Source organism: Micropterus salmoides, unplaced genomic scaffold (assembly GCF_014851395.1).
Source record: "Micropterus salmoides isolate LMB-PRFRI ecotype aquatic unplaced genomic scaffold, ASM1485139v1 Ms_hic_scaffold_23, whole genome shotgun sequence".
Taxonomy (NCBI): Eukaryota; Metazoa; Chordata; class Actinopteri; order Centrarchiformes; family Centrarchidae; genus Micropterus; species Micropterus salmoides.
Window position 1 is genome coordinate 3,320,474 of NW_024041484.1, and position 18,483 is coordinate 3,338,956.

Below are 18,483 nucleotides of genomic sequence, written 5' to 3' on the forward strand. Positions count from 1 at the left end.
TAGGCAGCCTCAGTTGCTTCCCTCTCTTCATGTAATCCCAGACAGACTTGATGATGTTGAGATCAGGGCTCCACTGAGGAGACCTTTCTGACCAAATACCCAACTCCATTTGCAGAAATGCAGCCCCAACTTGCAAGGAACCTCCACCATGCTTCAGTGTTGCCTGCAGACACACATTCTTGTACCTCTCTCCTATCCTTCGGCAAACAAACTGCCTTCTGCTGCAGCCAAATATTTCAAAAATTCACTCATCAGTCCAAATCACCTGCTGCTATGTTTCTGAACCCCGGTCCTGTTTTTCTGTACATAGTTGAGTTGCTTGGCCTCGTCTGGCTTTCTGACTGCAAGTCTTCCATGAAGGACATTTCTGACCAGACTTCCCAGACAGTAGATGGTGTACCAGAGTCCCACTGTTTTCTGCAAGTCTAAGCTGATGGCACTGCTGGACAGTAAGCATGATGTGTCTTGATCTTACATCTGCTGCAGTTTCTTGGCCAACGATTGCGTCCACAGACCTCAGTGTTGCCAATTTCTCTATGCTTCTTCAAAATGGGCTTGGACAGCAAATACAGATAACATAAGAAATGAAATGAAATTAAACTTCCTTGCTGCCTCCTATTGCCGACATATTTCTTCCACCACAAGCCTCTCTGGGATGGAGAGCTTTGTTCCAGGATGGTGTGCTTGCCCCTCTGGTGACCTGGAGTAGCCATCTCTCAGAGACTCCATGAGGGCTGATGCAAAGACTGGGGGAGTAAGAAGTGTTTAGCTCACATTCAGTGATATTATAAGTGATCTGCATAATAAATCATATTTGGGGACTGATTGAAACTGCTAAGCTTATTAAAGCGTCTTCTTGATATGGTGTCTACCCAGCCACCTTTGCAGAACCTTGGGTAGTGAGCTGCATAACATGCCTCACCATCACTGGATCGAGCAACCTCTCAGCTGCTATTACGGTTAAAATGCAGGGTTGCCAAGAGAAGCCTGTAGAAAAAGCAGATTACGCAGTTCACAAGTATAGACAATATATAGAACATCTGTGAAACCTACGTTTTTGGATGAGCAAACTGGTCTGTAAATAAGAACAAAACAGAGCTTATTGTGTTTGGCAACAAAGAGAAGAGAATTTTCAACTCTCAGGCTATAAAAACCTGAAATCTTGGCATACTAATATAGACTTAGATCTCACTGTCACCAGCCATATTAATGCCTCTCTCTTTAATTATTATTTTATGTACTATTGTATGTACTGTAGTTTCCTTTAATTATTTCTATGATATTTTATATATGGATGTTCCCTTTTGCTTTTATTTACATAAAGCACACTGCATTGTCCCTGTGTACAAAATGTGCTATATAAATAAACTTGCTATTTCTATACTGAGAGGAGTTTCTAATGTGTTCTATAGAACATGTACTGGTTATGCTAGATATACTGTAAGAGTAAGTTTACACTGATGAACAAAAGGTTACACTGAGCTCAGTGAACTACAGATGGTGGTTGAGGAGCCAGCAGAACGGGCTGTTTCTTTCTACATTTAACAACTTTTCATATCCTCTTACCGACTTTATTTCTAAATAGCTACCAGCGTCAAATTTAGTGGCATATTCAGACCATCAGGAAAAAGTGAGAAATAAATTCAAAATATTATTTTGTAATTCAATTCCATGCATGCTACTCAGAGGTATTGCAGTCCACGTCTGTTCTGCCAGCAGCGCCTCCCCCTCCTCTTGCACCGTGCGCAGGCAGTCAGTAGGTAGGAGGATGCCGCAGCAGGGTTAGGAGTTCAGTTGTAAAGAGTTTCAGTGGTTACGCTGACTATCTGGCTCTGAAACTTTCTGAAGCACAAGAAAGTGGTGCACTATAGTATGAGTGCCATAGCTCTCATGCCATTCAAACGATAATTTTGTTTTGAGGATTTTTTTTTATTGAATCTAGTTCAGCAAAGTTGTAAAATGTTAAGTATAATAAGGAATATGACATACATTGTTATAGTGTTGTTTACAAAATGGCATTGTCATAGAACACTTCACAGATTACAAAGAAACCTACTGTACATTTCAACCCATCACCATCCCCACCATCCTTTCACATCTACCACTCGCAGCCTACTGTTGTCTCTCAGTGAGAGAGCTGAACGGACAGTTTGCCCAACTACCAATCACCATTTCTATCCAACCTGCATTGTTTTTGCTTTTTCCCACGAGTTTAAAACTTCACTTGCAATGAGAATAAGCGGTCAGACAAAGTTTTTTTTCTTTGCTGACCCCCTGTTGTTTAACTTCTCAACTTGCCGTACAGATGTAGGGCTGGGCTATTACATAGAAATGTATCACAATTTCAATTGATATTGATAATTATTGATATTTTTTAAGAAAGACCAGTAGAAAAAGATTGAATTTAACCTCCATACTTTGAATTGAACCACTTTATCTGTCAGGGCACAGAAGGGAATATTGTGTGTAATATTAAATGTTAATACAATAATGACAAACATACACAAATAAATAGAACCTAACATCTGTAAGATATACCAAACATTATAAAAACTGCTGATGGCCGGGATGCACTTTATATTTCTTTGCAAGTTGGCTCACTCTTGGAAAGTTGTGCTCATGTGGCCTCAACCACTCCAACGGCTTAGACTCACTGACTGCATCAGGAGACATCAGGTAGCTCCCAGCTCTGATTTTGCCTTGGGAGCTCTTAAGTGAATTTGTGAACTCCAGTAGAGGACTTCATGCATCATGCGTGGAGTCGAGGACATCTGTGTCCTGCCATGTTGGCACCAGGTGTTGAGTGTTTCTGTCTGAAGCCACGACTTGAGCAATGACCTTTAGTTGTTCCCGCACTCTTGCCACCATCTTCTGGTGTGAGCCTCCACCTGGTTGGTGACTCGGTAACAAGCTGGTGTTTGGGGGAATTTAGCTGTCCCTACCAATATGAAAATGCTGCCACCATATTCTGACACACTCCAACAGCCATTTTCACTCTTATGTTCTTCCCTGCTGCACGTGGGCAGCAGATGAAATGGGCAGTATAACTATAAACAAATACAGGAAGGTAATACAATAAATCATTGAGATAAAAATATGCAAGCAATTCTGAAATAACTGCTTAAAAATATTTTATAATATACAAAATCAATAGATGATGTACAAGGGTGAAACCTTGCTCTAAAAACAAATTAATATTATTTTAACAACTTTGAAAATATTCATGTTATTATTGCTACTAATACAGACCAAAAAACTGTCTGGATGATTCAGAAACTGCTAAGTCAACAATCATGCTGAAGAGCCAGACTTTTCAACCAACCTGGGTGGTAGCATATCCATAGCAATGAAGTACTCTACTGCAGGGGATATGTCTTTGTACTGTTTGGGTGTTTTGTCATGTGGTGTCGTTGGTGAGTAACTCTCCATCGGGGACTGCCTATGGGTTGTTTCTTGAGATGTAGCAGACAGAGGTTGTGACATCTGATGTGGCAGACATGTTGCGTATTCCAGAGGGTGGAGGCAGCTATAGTGATAAAATATTATTTTTCTATTCCCACTCTTGGTTGGGATGGTTGTCCTGCACAGCTTACACAAAATGGTTTTCCGATAACTGCCATACTGCCGAGCTGGCCTGTCAGTTTTTATTAACAATTTCCTCACTTAATTTATCAGGAAAGACATTCTGTGTCAAAATGCTTGGTATTCATTGTAAAAATAATTATGTACACAGCAGCAGAAGACATTCATTACATAATGTGGTACATTGGAATTAAAGGGACTTAATCTGACACACCTTATTTTTCACAAGTTATTTAATCCAAATACTGGAAGTCCTGGTTCAAAATGATGAAGTTGATCAGCCTACATTATTGACATAATATGAATGGAAGTAGGAGAATGGGAGACTTCTGAAATTGATGTGAAGTGATCAGCTGGAGAGAAGACGTCTCATTCTGTTGGAGTTGTTGGAACTTCAGTAACACTCACTGCTATGTTACAAAGTAATCTGTGGCCGAGTCCAGACACCAGCTGCAGACAGCGTTTTAACCAGACAACAGACTAGTTAAAAGTTTGTCTTAACAAAATAAACCTTAATTAGCTGACAGCAGTGTGAGAAGCTACCTCAGTGTTTCGCTCTTTCCCAATGATAAAGGGGGGAGCGTTAAAAAAATAAACAATAAAGGACAGATGAGCGTCAGGTCTTACTGAATCTTTGTATTTTGCCAATTAGGGGGCCAGAACTCTCTGTCACTTGCTCATATGCAGTAAACTGCCACACTGTAGAGCCTGGCTGTCTTAGAGGCTGTAACACTTGCAGACTGTGGTGGACAAAACCCAGTGCAGTACGGTAAAGAAAGGGTTTTAGGAGGTATCCCCAATATGTTGCAAGTTTTAGAGCTGGAAGCCACGGTAGAGTAATTAGCATAAGAATGGCAATAGCATGCACACCATTGTCTAGCCTACAATGCAGTGTTAGTCTACTTTGACTTCTCTTGCTGGGTTTAAATACTTATGGCATGCCATAGAATAATGAATAGAGAGGAAGCAAGTGCCCTTCTTCCATAGATACTTGCCAGAGGACCTAATGATATTTATTGCTGTGGCGGATACAGACATATCAGTGTGCTCGGCATCTACGAGCCTAGCGTCTTTTTGCGTGCGTAGTGACTGTGTGGTTGAGCGAGAGAGAGTGAGCAGCAGGTAAATGCAGCGGAGAAGGGGAAAAGGGGAAAAGGGGAGCAGTGAAGTTTAGCAGTAAATGTACAGTGTAGGTTACAGTTTGTCAGCAAATAAAGGCTGCAACTAAAGCTACTGTGTGTGTGTGTGTCATGTTTTTTCCCCCCTGTGGGTACTTTAACCCACTAACAGATGGGGTTGGTTTTAGGGATCAGGTTACAGTTGGGTTATGGTTAGGGGTAGAGTAAGGGTTAAGCATTTAGTTAGGTTAATGGGCTAGGGAATGCATAATGTCAGTGAGATGTCCCCATGGAGATGGAGGAACAAACGTGTGTGTGTGTGTGTGTGTGTGTTGAAGAGGATGCCATGCAGTTTTAGCGGCGGCGCTCACCTATATTAATAAACCTCCATATCGGTTTAACAGAATAAGGAACATCTGCATTTTTGACTGTATTTAAATTCATATCTTTATTTTTCTAAATTGCTAAATTTCCAAATACCCTGATATACCATAATACCAAGTAGATGTTGTAAAAAAAAAAAAAATTATTACAGAGTTAGATAATCACAGAAACTGTTAAATGTGGTTTGTCAGTATATTGTTCTGAATGAAATTCAGACAGTACAGGATTGATCTCATGTAGACCTGGACGCCACTGCTAATTAGGAGCTGTATCCTGTGTTTAAGTGTCACCCTCTACTCTGACTGTCCTCTGGGGAAGACACTGATGACACCATTTCTGTTTTTAGTCCTGTGCCCTACTTTTCTCTCCATGGTATGTCTTTTGAGGTGAGTTGGGGTGCAGTACAAGGACGAAACCACAGACAGAACATCATTCAGTGAAGATGTTAATATTATTAGTAAAGTCCTTTTCTCAAACGAACAACTTAAGAAACAAGACAGGCTTAAAGAACCATTTTTGTTGCAGTTCAGCCGTCATATCACCATTGGCGACGATTCACTGCTCAGTCACTAACCAGTCTAACTGACAGTATTCTGTAGAAGTAGGCATACAACAAGCCATCAAACACTATAAATGTGTCGGAGTTGTAACTTTCCCTGTACTAACTGTGCCACTTGGCTTTTGACCACAAAAATGAACCTGCAGCCAGAGAGAGATAAGAAAGGAGAAAAATGACCATGACCGTGAATGTTTCAGTAGGATGTTATTTTTTGTCTTCTGCTTAGCTTTCAGCTCAATGTTGTCCATGATTAATTGCTTCTGGGCCACTAAAGGTCTTTGTTCCCCCCAACTAAACAGTAGTTCATCACAGAGCTGTTGTATAAATGCATAGTGCTGCTTTATATGAAAAGTGTAGCTGGAAGATGTCTGCCACTGAGTGATAACCAACCACTGGGATTACACAACTATGAGTGAGGTGTAAAGGGAAACATTTTTTGAGGTTTAAAGCATAAGTAGAGGATAAACTGTCCAAAATGGTCAAAAACATTTTCTTTTTGAGTGTATTCTTAGAGAATAGTTTGTAAGTCTCCATGGTGACAGAAGCACTTCAAATTGCAGATAGGGGTAACATCCAACCAACTTTCCAAAACTCCAAAGTGATTCAGTGTGATACAAAACAGAGAATAACAGTCTCAACAAGTCTCACATTGGAGAAGCTGGAACCAGCCAACTTTGTCTTTTTTTCTAGAAAAAATCCATTGTCAAAATAGTTTCAGATTAATTTTTGAACTCTGGAATATATAAATTCCTTCTCATCATTATACAAAGCAGGATAAATCTTGTGACTGCATCACATTAGGACGGGACTATCCTTGGGTCACTTTCAGAGGAATTCATGCACATTAGAATCTGATGGGTTGGTAGTTAAACCAAAAAGTTGGTCTGTAACTTGTGATGGATCTGTTTGGTAATAATTTGTTTTTTCTTCCAATTGGCTACTCTGTCTGATCATCTAACCCAGTATCTGTGGGAATTACATTCTTAATATACTTCTCATGTTGGACGGTTCTGCAGTTCATGAATGGCATCCAGTGTTAATGTTAGGGGTGTAACGGTACATGTATTTGTATTGGACCGTTTTGGTACAGGACGTTTGGAACGGCTTGGAACATACGTAAATTCCGAGTTTCCACAAATCTCCGCCTTACGGCGCTACAGCGCTACACAAGCAGCACACTTTAGCCCAGCCTCTTGCTGACTAGTGCCTTGAGCATCATGGCCAGTGCAGAGAAGCAGAAGCTTGAAAATCCTCCCTTATTATTAACGTTTTATGTTTGGGAACAATTTCTTAGTGAAATACAACAACGGACAAGTTGATAAGACGAAAACAGTGGGTAGACATTTCTCAGTAGTGATCGGGTATATGTTTCTGCTATGTTTTGAGAATACTTTATTTAGTGGAGAACTTGTTAGTAGTTTGCAGCAGTATTTTATTTTATTCTGTTTTCTGCGGTACATACCGAATCGGGATGTTTGTGTACCGTTACACCCCTTGTAAAAGTTGTCACTCCTGTACAGTGTCACTGCCCAGGTCATACTAGAGAAATTGTTTGTTGTCACGTCTAGGGTAATTAATAGTCACTAAGCCAACTAGACCAGCAGGACGAAACACTCTGAGAAAGGATGAGCTCGACTCACCCACAGTGCTTCACTCTCTGCTGGGCCTCGCCCCCTGGCCTGTCGCCAACTGTGCACTGAGCTTGACGCTGGTTCCAGTTCATCTGGGTTATCATATCAATACAGATAGAAACTGAACAAAAAAAATTAAGGGATGAGGCTCAACATTCGGTGCCCTTCACGGTCTCAGCAAAAATAGTTCCGCTGTTATCTGCAGCACGCCGACTTTCTTGCGTTCGTGTTTTCTTTCTCCTCCTCCTCTCTCTTCTCTTTTTTTCCCCTCTCTTGGTATCTGCCTTCTGACAGGCTCATATTAGATAAGACCCACCCTCTTATCTAAAAATCAACAGGCAACCAATCAATAGGGCAAATGAGAACCTGTGGACTGTGACAGCAGCGAAGCAGCAAGGATGTGGAGGTCAGGGTGATGGATGAGCATGTAGCACATCTGACTTGGATGCAGGAGACCGATGGGTTTATTTTCTATTTCTAGTAGCTTATTTCATTATTTTAATTGTACTTCATTTTCTATCTTGTTTTAGCATTACTCACTTATTGAAGCTGCTCTTTTTCCCTTCACTTCTCTTTTCCCCACACTCACCAGCACTCACACACCTACACCTCTGCTGCAAACACAGTGGTGGGCACCGCGTCTTTGTGTGTCTCTCTCCCCCCTATGTGTCTGCTCTGTTGACTTTCTCCATCAGCAGTATGTTTTATAACGTTGCCGAAAAGACACACAACTTGTGTTATGGATTTTTCCACCCCGGATTCCGTTTTCAGCAGCAGGTGCGCCGCATGTGGAGGAAGCTTGTTAACGACGTAGCCAATGAAAACAACAACGTGACAGCACTGGTGTGTTCATTGTGGCTTTACCTGGACTGTGCTTGTAAAATATCCTAATGCAGTTAATGTAAAATAATATAACTTTGTCTGCGTTTTGTAACGTAATAGAAAACAACTCTATGTGTGTTCCTCTGCAAAATGCTAAAATAGGTCACTACATACACCTGGGCCAAGTAAAGTGTATGTGTGGGAAATACCAACATTCTTTCTGGGATTTGGGTGAGAATACTCGTGTTTCTTGCCATGACCAATGTGTTAGTCATTGTGTAGCTACTTAGCTATGTAACTAAGACCCAAGTCCCAACTAGAGCCCGACCGATATGGGAAATTTATGACTGATATATTTTGAGAATCCGACATATTGCCCGATATTCTTTTTTCCCCCTTCTTTTCAGAAACACATTACATAAACAAATATTTTCCCTAACATTTGTTATGTGTAGTTATGAGACATCACCAAGCTAGAATGACATAATGTACTTACAGCTGATTATGTCAGCTGATTGCTGTGTGTTGTGGTGGAACTGTGGCTTTCTAAACAGCCGTGTTGCCAACAGGGGAGTTGCAGAGTGCCCTCTAGTGGACAAACTGTGCAACAACAACATGTTATCATGGTAACATGATCTCTGTTTCTTTTTTAATTCTCATTTATCAGCTGTTAGCTCATTTTGGCCGATAATATTGGCATACAGATTTATCAGTCGGGCTCTAGTCCCAACAATCTGGAATTAGCCTTTAATGCCTGATAATTTTTTTGGAAGATAACACCGTTATCACACAGTTAAACCATGACATGGTGCCTTTTTATTTTGGATTTGAGGTAATGTGAAATCTTATTACCGCATCAGGAACACCTCACTGCAGTAAGCTGATTTACATGAGAGGCAGCTGGTGCCCATCGGGTGCTACACCTTGCTGCTAAGGATTTGTGTGAATTTTCTTCTCCAAATGCCTTTATATGCTTCTAAAGCTCCAATGACATATATATACTGTAGAGACTCCTTTGCATGGCAGTACACATGCCCCTCCCTACTATAACAGAATTCTAATGAGTGTACAGCTAGGGTAACATAATGAAATGGAAGACAACACCCTCTGCATAATCAATATATTTTTCTCCCCTCTGTGGGTAAGGCAGGAGCCATTTAGTCCACAGTACACTCTGTACTCCTGTCAGGATAATGTGGGTTGTTTTGACCTGTGGCCACTGTTGATTATCATGTAGAGAGAGAGTCTCTCCTCTCTGCTGGCTTCATCTTCATAATTCTCCCCGACTGCGTTGCTGTGTGCTCTGCCATACTAATTGTGTCTCAATGCTGATGGAAAGCCCCCTTCTCTTCTTCATATGTATGAATGGAGTGGATGGTGGAGGGCACATTGTGCCTCTGGTGTCACCACTTCACAGGAGAGTTGTGAATTCTGGCAGAGAACCATGGTCTCAGACTTGGAGGTGCTAACTCTGATTCCAGCTGCTTCACATTTGACTGCACACTATCCCAGTGTGTGCTGAAGGTTCTGTCTGATGAAGCCAACTGATCACAAAATCTGTGACAAGGGACAACCCCAGCGAAGCCCGCCACTGACTCCCTGCCGAGAATATGGATACAGCTCTATATACACTAACCGGCCACTTTGTTAGGTACACCTCTTCAATTGCTTGTTAACATATATAGCTAATGAGCCAATCACATGACGGCAACATTCAGATGGTAGGATCAGAATTTGGTGACATGAAAGCCATCCATCCAGCCTACCTGGTTCAGGCTGCTGGTGGTGGTGTTATAGTGTGGGGGACATTTTCTTGACACACTTGGGCCCCTTAATTGAGCATTGTTTAAACACGACAGCCTACCTGAGTACTGTTGCTGACCATGTCCATCCCTTTATGAGCACAGTGTACCATCTTCTGATGGATACTTCCAGCAGGATAATGCTCCATGTCACAAAGCTCAAATCATCTCAAACTGGTTTCTTCAACATGACAATGAGTTCACTGAACTCCAATGGCCTCCACGGATCTCAATCCAATAGAACAACTTTGGGATGTGGTGGAACAGGAGATTTGCATCATGGATGTGCAGCCGACAAATCTGCAGCAACTGCACGATGCTATTGTGTCAATATGAGGAATGTTTCCCACACCTTGTTCAAGAAGAATTAAGGCAGTTCTAGGTTCAAGGTGTACCTGATTAAAAAAAGTGTATAAACACTGGATTGCTTGTAGCAACAGTCCCGGTAACCCCCACAAGACTCCCTGGGGAACATAGTCGAAAGCCTTCTCCAAGTCCACAAAACACATGCAGACTGGATCAGCCAGGACACCTGTAGTAATCCTGCAAGGGTTGAAAGAGCAGGAGTTCCTCATGGTGCTCTTTCCACCACTTGACCTTATTCCCTGTCAGGGTCAGCAGTTCTCCCCTGCTGCTGAAGATGCTCTGAGCCAAGCCCTGCTTTCATCCCCTAACTCCTCCCAGTTTTTGCCTTCACAGCCATTGAAGCAGCAGTCCGTCTGGCCTTCTGGTACCTGTCAGCTGCATCTGGAGCCAGCCAAGCCTGAAAGACCTCATGGTATGCCTTTTAAAATTTCAACTGTCGGCAGTCATTCTGAATTGATATAATAAATCACAACTCAGCGGTCCACTTACTAGCTTTGTTGGTGCTTTCAACCACATCTCATGGTTTTCTTTAGTGAATGAAACTGTCTCAGGTCATCACGTGATCTAAGAAGGACGCAGCTCAGACGGCGGATTGGATGAGAGGTCGCACTGGGTGTTTCCAGCAAGTTTAACTAGGATTTCTAAAAGGCATTATGAGCAAATATGTGATAGGCCACACCCACTTGCTAATTTGTTAGCAGTTGTCAACTCCATAACAAACCTGCAGTAATCCCAGAACAACCTCTATCTATCTTAAATACTTTTTACCTATTAAATCTTGATTATTCTCCGCGACCCTGTACGCAGGATAAGCGGTTGACGATGGATGGATGGATGGATGGAAATCTTGATTATTATTATTATTGGCCTAAAAAAGTAGTAGTCAGTATTGGTCAGTATTTTGGATTGTCTTAAAAACTGCTGCTGAGCTTTTTACACTGTTTATAGACTAAATGATTCACTGATTAATCCAAAAGAAAATTATGAAAAATAATAATAAAGATGAGCAAATTACTACTCAATCATTACTGTGATTATTAGTTGGCAGGCCTACTTTAATGGATAATGGACTTTAACAGACATTCAGTAGAACTCTGCAGGGTTAAGCTCCATTCTGTTGCCTTCTGTCGTTATATAATCACTTTTGCCTTTTGGAATAGTGAAGCAGTAATTATGATTTATTCAGGAAATCGCTGATCCACAGAGTCAGAAAGACTTCGGGCCCTATTTAAATGATCAAAACACACAGTCTAAAGTGCATGGTGCAAGTGCATTAGGGCATGTCCAACTCAACTTCTGCTAGTTAAACGGTGCAAAGTAAGGTGCAAGGCACAAACATGAATTAAACCAATCAGAGTGCCATCTCCCATTCCCTTTAAAAGAAAGGTGATCCCGGACAAGGGAGAGAGAGAGAGAGAGTGCAAGTGTGACTTAATATGATGTCGATGTGATATAAAATGAAGCCTAATGTTACTCCACAGTTCTGTGGTTTATCATTTAGCATGTATGAGCTACACTGCAGAATGGAGTCTCTGTTAACAGTGACGGTGAGATAGATCCACGTTAAATATGCTCGTGTCCTCTGTGAGATGTCTGTATCCTCACTGTATTATTAGAAACTATGATGAACTGGTCGCGGGTTACATCTCTACCTTCCAGGAATCGATCTTGTCGGAGTGTCAGTGATTTAAATAATCAATGAAGTTCTGCTGCTGTGCCTCATGTGGAAAAGCTCTTAATGAGGAGCATCTTACCGTTGGAATAATGCTCCCTTTAAATAGAAGGAAAATACTGCGCAACCGCTTTCTGCTACCTCAAGATAGCAATGCGCCAACAATACTCCTGACCACACCTAAGTGTAAGACCAACACTACTATGGGGGCACAAATAGGTTCAAGTATTTTTGCTACTAACACAACGTGGGTTCTGGGCATGGAAATGACAACTGCATTAGGTGAGAACCAGCAATGATACTTGCACTGCGCTTTGCAATGGAATCTGTGCTGCAAACACAATTTTCTTGGTGCTCTATCGCTGTCCATATTTCTTCCTATCACTCCACACATTCTACTTTCAGCTGGGATTCCAGTTTCAGTGTGCGAGTGGTGAATTTACAATGTTACACAAGCTCTCTTAGCATTTTTTTACTCTAATAAATAAACTAAATAAACTGACAAAATGTCAAGAAAGGACTGTTTTGGTTTGAAGGTGGAATTAAACCAGCCACCATTACCTTGTTGGTTACACACTTCTAAATCCATGTAATAACACTGATGTAAGAAAGAATCAAAGAAAAAAAAGACAGAAAGCTGTCCTTGAGATCCTGTAAACCACCCAACCCCAAGCCGCACTGAGCCTAATTTGTGGCCCGCACTGACAGATTGAGCTTATGTGAACACACCTGTCATAACGTTTAAGTAAGTGTACAACCTGTATAATAATTTTGACGTCTGAGACGGAGATTGCCAGTAAGTCGAAGATAATCAATTACTGTCCTAACCCTAAAGAAGAGCATGGCCTGCACGAAAAAGCACAAAGTTGTCCAAGAAAACCATCAGTTAAAATCTGACTGGACTGATGAGTTTTAATTTTCTTTTACCGGACCACGCCGGTAATAAATTGACATGCTTTGATATTCATGCAGACTGTAGCTGCTTGCAGATAATCTAAAGCGGCACATCAGTGCTATATGCACTGCCAGTTTAAACTACCCAACAAAATCAGATCACCACTAACAAAAAATAGAATGATAACATCACACAAGCACTACTTTCTGCTAATTAACATCTATATGAGAGAGTGCAAGAGCTGCATCATTGCATGTTTTGTTTCATGGAACCTTGCTAAAGAAAAGAAGCCATTCGCTCATGATTGATGGTTGATTAAAACTGCAATTGCAATGGTTGGCAAAGTTTTAAGTCATGAGGAGAGAAACAAGAAAGCGGTCTAGTTAACTGATGTGGAACAGCTTTCTGTGTTTGCAAGGTTTTTCTGATGGGAAGAGCTACTGTGTTTGCTTCCTCCTCCTGGACGCACAGCTGGGGAAATCCTGTCTAACAAATTGATATAGTTCTTCGAAAAGAAGGGCTTGGATGTGAGCACAATTGTGTCCATTGTCACTGATGGAGCTTTGTTGATGGTGGGACACAAGGGCTTGGTAAGCAGGCTGGCCCGTAACCCAGTGCTCTCAGCGTGTCATCGCATTTTTTACAAATCAGTGTTGTGCGCTAAACTGTGTGGGGAAATGAAAGAGGCAATGGAGACTTTTGTATTTGTAAAAGTTCTAATCTGTAAATGTTTCAGAGCATTGCTGGAGGAAATGTCTTTAGAACACAAGGATGTTTTGCTGCATAATGATGTTCATTGGCAAAGGTCATGTTAGAGAGGGTTTTTGACCTGTGCGATCAGCTTGTGTCATTTTTATCCAGCCTGCAGAGCCAAAAAGCCCAAGAATTTCAGAAGTGACAACATGGTGTACTATTAATACTAGAAGTTTAATACTATAAGTTTTCCACACAAACAAAATTAATACAGTAAATAATAAATAAAGAAATAAAAAATGTCAATGAATTATTAAAAATGTATAAATTAATTTTAAAAAATCAATGCTTAACTAAGCAACAATATAATTTAATAATAAAGAAAGTATAAATTAATAAAAAATATAAATTAATAAAATAAATGCATTGCTAAACAATGAGACAATTTCATACTATAATAAAATGAATACATTCATAAAATGTATAAATAAAATTAATAACTGTGCCTACCTGGAGTGAACACACCAACAGCAGAGGCAGCTGGCACAAACTTTTTCTTTTTTGGGGGGTCGGAGTCTGAACTTTCCATACTTCAATCCATATCACTGAAGTCTGAAACTGCACCATCAGACTCAGTTCATGTAACACTGCCAAAGTTGTCATGAACTTTCTGCTCATGTTATCCTTGAGTCCTGGCAGGGCCTGTTTGTGACCGATCAGGAACGGTTCATTCCTTTCTCAATGTCACCTTATTTACTACAACTGTTGTTATGTCTTAAGCCTGTGTCATCAATTTAAGACTGCAATGAACCCAAACGTGTGCTTTTTTGTAAAGCTGTGGCAACTTATGGTACCATAGCTGATAAACAAAACCAAAAATGTTCTTCAGTCCGCTGCTGCTCTTCAGTCTGATTTCCTGCAAACCCCTTTTTGCTACATAAAGACTTTTCTCCCTGCATGACTGGCTCTCGGTGGTGTGCTAACTCACCTCACTTGAATATGCTAATACATGTCTTTAGTTATTTGCAATGTAAATGATAGAATCCAGTGGAGAGCTGATATCACACAGGGGTCAAAGGCTAAGGAGCCACTGAAATGATTAATACTCCGCCTATCACAGCAGCAGTTGTACTTGTGAGACTTGTTTAATCTCCTTTAGCCTCATTTAACCCTGTCGCACTTTGCATTCTTCACATTGCCCAAACCACAATAACAACAAAAAAAGAGATTCAGTAAGCGTGCTGTAGAGTGCTAGAAATACTTTTTGAACTCTGCTCCCTCTACTACATTTTACTGGGTGACACTATGATAATTGGCATCCTGGCATGTCTGTGTGCTTGCAACTACAGTGCCAGCCATGGGTATTATGTTCTGTCCCTGGGCAGTCTCTGGTGAAGATTAAAAATTGACTTAGGTCAACTGTGTAATTGGACAAATGTGGTTATAACGGAAAGAGGATTTCGACTAATATCATATAATGAGACGTCTATAGGCTCTGCCTTACATCACATCAGAAATTGACAAATTAGTTTAGGTCATCAAAGTCAGATTAGTGCGTGTCTGCCTGATTTATGCAACATTTATTAATATGAATGTCTTTAAACATTTGGCCGGTTGGCAGGTTAAAAAAGGTTGAATTGACAACTGCAGTTGTTATTTTCTGAGGGCCTAATTTAAATTCTAAATGAATTATGTAATGAGCTAGATAAGTTGGCACCATGAAGCCTGTCATTTCATTGGTCAAGTGTCATCTCAAATTAGTTTTGTGTAATCGGTGGTCAAAGCACCAGTGGTTATGAAACCCTGTCGATTTGGCGCTTTTTTCATTAATTTTCAGCTGAAAATCATTGCAAATCTGAAATTTGCATCAGTACAAGAGGAAAAAGACAGCCACAACAACATGAACAATGTAAACCATTATGAGTGCTATAATGAAGACAAAAATGTTTTGGTTTTATTGCAAATTTAAATGCATTCCTTACATACTGTAGAGCTGCAGCTACAGGTGTAAGCAATTATAGCGAAACTCCCTTTTGCAAACTTGACTGGTCTGAGGGATTAGTGTCTACATGTTCACTCACCCTATCCACACTACTGCTTTTTCAAATCAAATCGGACACATTTTGCACCTCCCGTCCAGACTACAACTAGGAAAACGAAGACCTAAAATGGAGAAGTTTGAAAACGCTGCCGACCCCGTTTTGCGTTTCAAAACTCGAACTTAGTGAAGACGGGCCAAAACGGAGGACTTTAGAAACGATGACGCAGCCGCTCACGCTCTGCTCTCTGTTTGGGTCTTGCAAAGCAGAAACACGATGCTACTGAGTTTTTGACATGGTATTTTTTTTTTAAATATTCTGTACCGAGACAATAACACTTATCTGCCTACACTTGTACTGTGCATCTTCCTTTGTGACGACACCCAGTCTGTATTCCACCGCCACACTCCCGTGTTACATTCAGTAACAGTCCCAGCTCCTTATTGGTGCATGCAAAAAAAAAACCTTCTTCGTCTGTATTTATTTTTTCTTCTGTAACCAGGAAGAGTCCATCGCAGCGCCACACATTAATTAACATAACAACATACTAACAACCACTCACACTCACACCTAAGGGCAATTTAGAGTCACCATACGCCAGGGTATGGCTGTGACAAGAGTTCACGGCTGCAGCCCATATACTGTACGTTGCAGGTTTACTATACCAAATTAGATCCAAAAATAACATCCAGTATACTAATAATAGTATTGGTGACAATCTAATGATGCTTCATTTTTGTAAAAATACAATATGTAACATTAATTAGCTTTACATGGTCTCATGCTGCCAATAAGTGCCCTTTCAGCAAACGGGCTCTAAATGAGCTCTAGATGCTTGCAGGAGAGATCCTACCCTGCCCATGCTTTCAAGTAAATGCATGTTAAAACATGGCTTCTCCAATGTGCTGCGTCACCTTTGGTTCTGAGTTTGGTTGCTTTGACCCCAGTATGCCTGCTTTTATGTCTAGTTTTTAATGGTTTTACTGCTATCCATTTAAAACCTAGAATAATGAATAATTAACAGTCCTACAGAATCTTGAGTACATTATTCAAAATGTGGCTCAGGAGGTTCAACAGCAGAAGTCATGTGATCCGCTGTAATTGTTAGGGGTGGGAATCACCAGAGGCCCCACGATGCGATATTATCTCGATATTTATGTTGCGATTCGATTTTATTCCAAACTTTTCCAACTTCCAATTAGGTCCCTAAAGTCAAACTTTGTCAACATCTGTTTATCTAAAAAGATATATTTGTTCATATCACTTTTTCAGTCCTCTATATGGTCCTGTTAAGTTTTCTAGTGGACTGAAAAAGCAATAGATTTTATTGTTCTAGTACCAAAAAGTTAAAACTCCCATCTGCAGTTTATATAATAAAATATCGACACTTGGCGTCCGTGTATCGATACAGGATTGCCATGGCAAATATCACCATACTATGCTATGATTTTTTCCCCCACCCCTAGTAATTGTGGCCACAGAGGATGTCAAATGTCTGCTCCTTCTTCAAGTTTTTTTCTTTGATCTCTTCTCTTCTAGTGCCATGAATCAATCTGGACAACAGCTGCTACCCACATAGAGGTCACTTTACCTCTCTTTCCATTTGCTTCGGTTCAGAGGATGCTGGGAATGTGTCGCGGGCGCAGGAAGTTCCTGGCGGCCTCCCTCGCCCTGCTGTTCATCCCAGCACTCACCTGGCTTTACCTGTCAGTCGGCGGCTTTCAAGGTAAGCACAGATCTCTGAACACACAGTGAAAACACATTAACGCATCAGTGCTTTGTAATATAACATATACAGCATCACGTGACATCAATTGGTGTCATCATCTATATAATGACACAGTGGTGTCATGGTTGCTTTGTTTGTCAGATGTTGGATTAGCCATGCTGATACAGAATGTTCTTTGGGCAGATATTGGGATGCACTGCCATTTACATGAACCTTAAAGGTGGGGAAGGCACTGTTGGAGAACTAGCAAGAGACCGCTGGATCAAACATTTGATTTACTGCTATAAATACAGTTTCAATGAATATAGAAAATGCATAAAATAAATTCCGTGCTCCAGCTTTTAAGTGATTGTAGTGAATTTCTTTATAACATCTTTTTACTTTTAAGATTTTCATGCTGTCTTGACTGTAACAAAAATATCCAGTTGTTATGTGCATGCTGCGCCGCATGTCACGTCATGGGCACAGCGACACAGAAACACACAACAACACGTCATCAGCGTGGAAGTCCTTCAACCCCGATACCTGTAAGGCCAAAATAATGAAATGACAGTTTGTAGACCTTTCATGCTACACACACATAGAACCATTAAATGTATATTAGAATGTGGTAACATAAAATAATAAAATAAAATACAACAATATATACAATTGTTTATATCCATATATACATACACCCAGAATTTTTTGAATTTGTGTCTGCAAGAATGTAAATAGTAGCAACCAGATAGTGATGATAATATAGTTTTCTTCTTCACATAAAAAGTCCCAAACCCGCAATTGTTTTGGCGCAGTCACAGTAATGTGATATGTCACAAAGTGCTGTCCCATTATATCATTTCGGGCCCTTGCAGCCTCTCGCACTGACGTCAACTAAGTCTGTTAGGGCTCAGGGTGTAGGCTTTAGGGTGGAGATTGGGATTGGTGGTCTCAATTGTTTTGATAGGCGACCTCATTAACATTAAGCCTCCTTCACACGGCTCAGGTTCTGTCTCGGATGGAAATATCCAGTGTGACTTTATAAAACAAAGTGAGCAGATTAAAGCAGTTTGTGAGTAAACACTAAAATAAGGTGCAGAATAAATTAGAATTAAAATGGTGAGATAAAAAGTCACCTACTAGAAATAGGGTAATGTATTCTTTCAAATATTTTCAGATAAAATATACAAATAAACCCCCTCTCTCCCCGCC

At 40.6% G+C, this 18,483-nt stretch overlaps 1 protein-coding gene across 1 annotated transcript in view; it reads left to right on the top strand.

Moving 5' to 3' along the window:
- The window catches only part of LOC119918514 (LARGE xylosyl- and glucuronyltransferase 1-like), a 117,816-nt gene that overhangs the window by 29,901 nt on the left and 69,432 nt on the right, over nt 1–18,483 (top strand). Inside the window, exon 2 of the mRNA XM_038739292.1 lies at nt 17,103–17,289. Coding sequence (XP_038595220.1) covers nt 17,184–17,289 — 106 coding nt within the window. The 5' untranslated portion in view covers nt 17,103–17,183. The remainder of the gene's footprint in view (nt 1–17,102; nt 17,290–18,483) is intronic.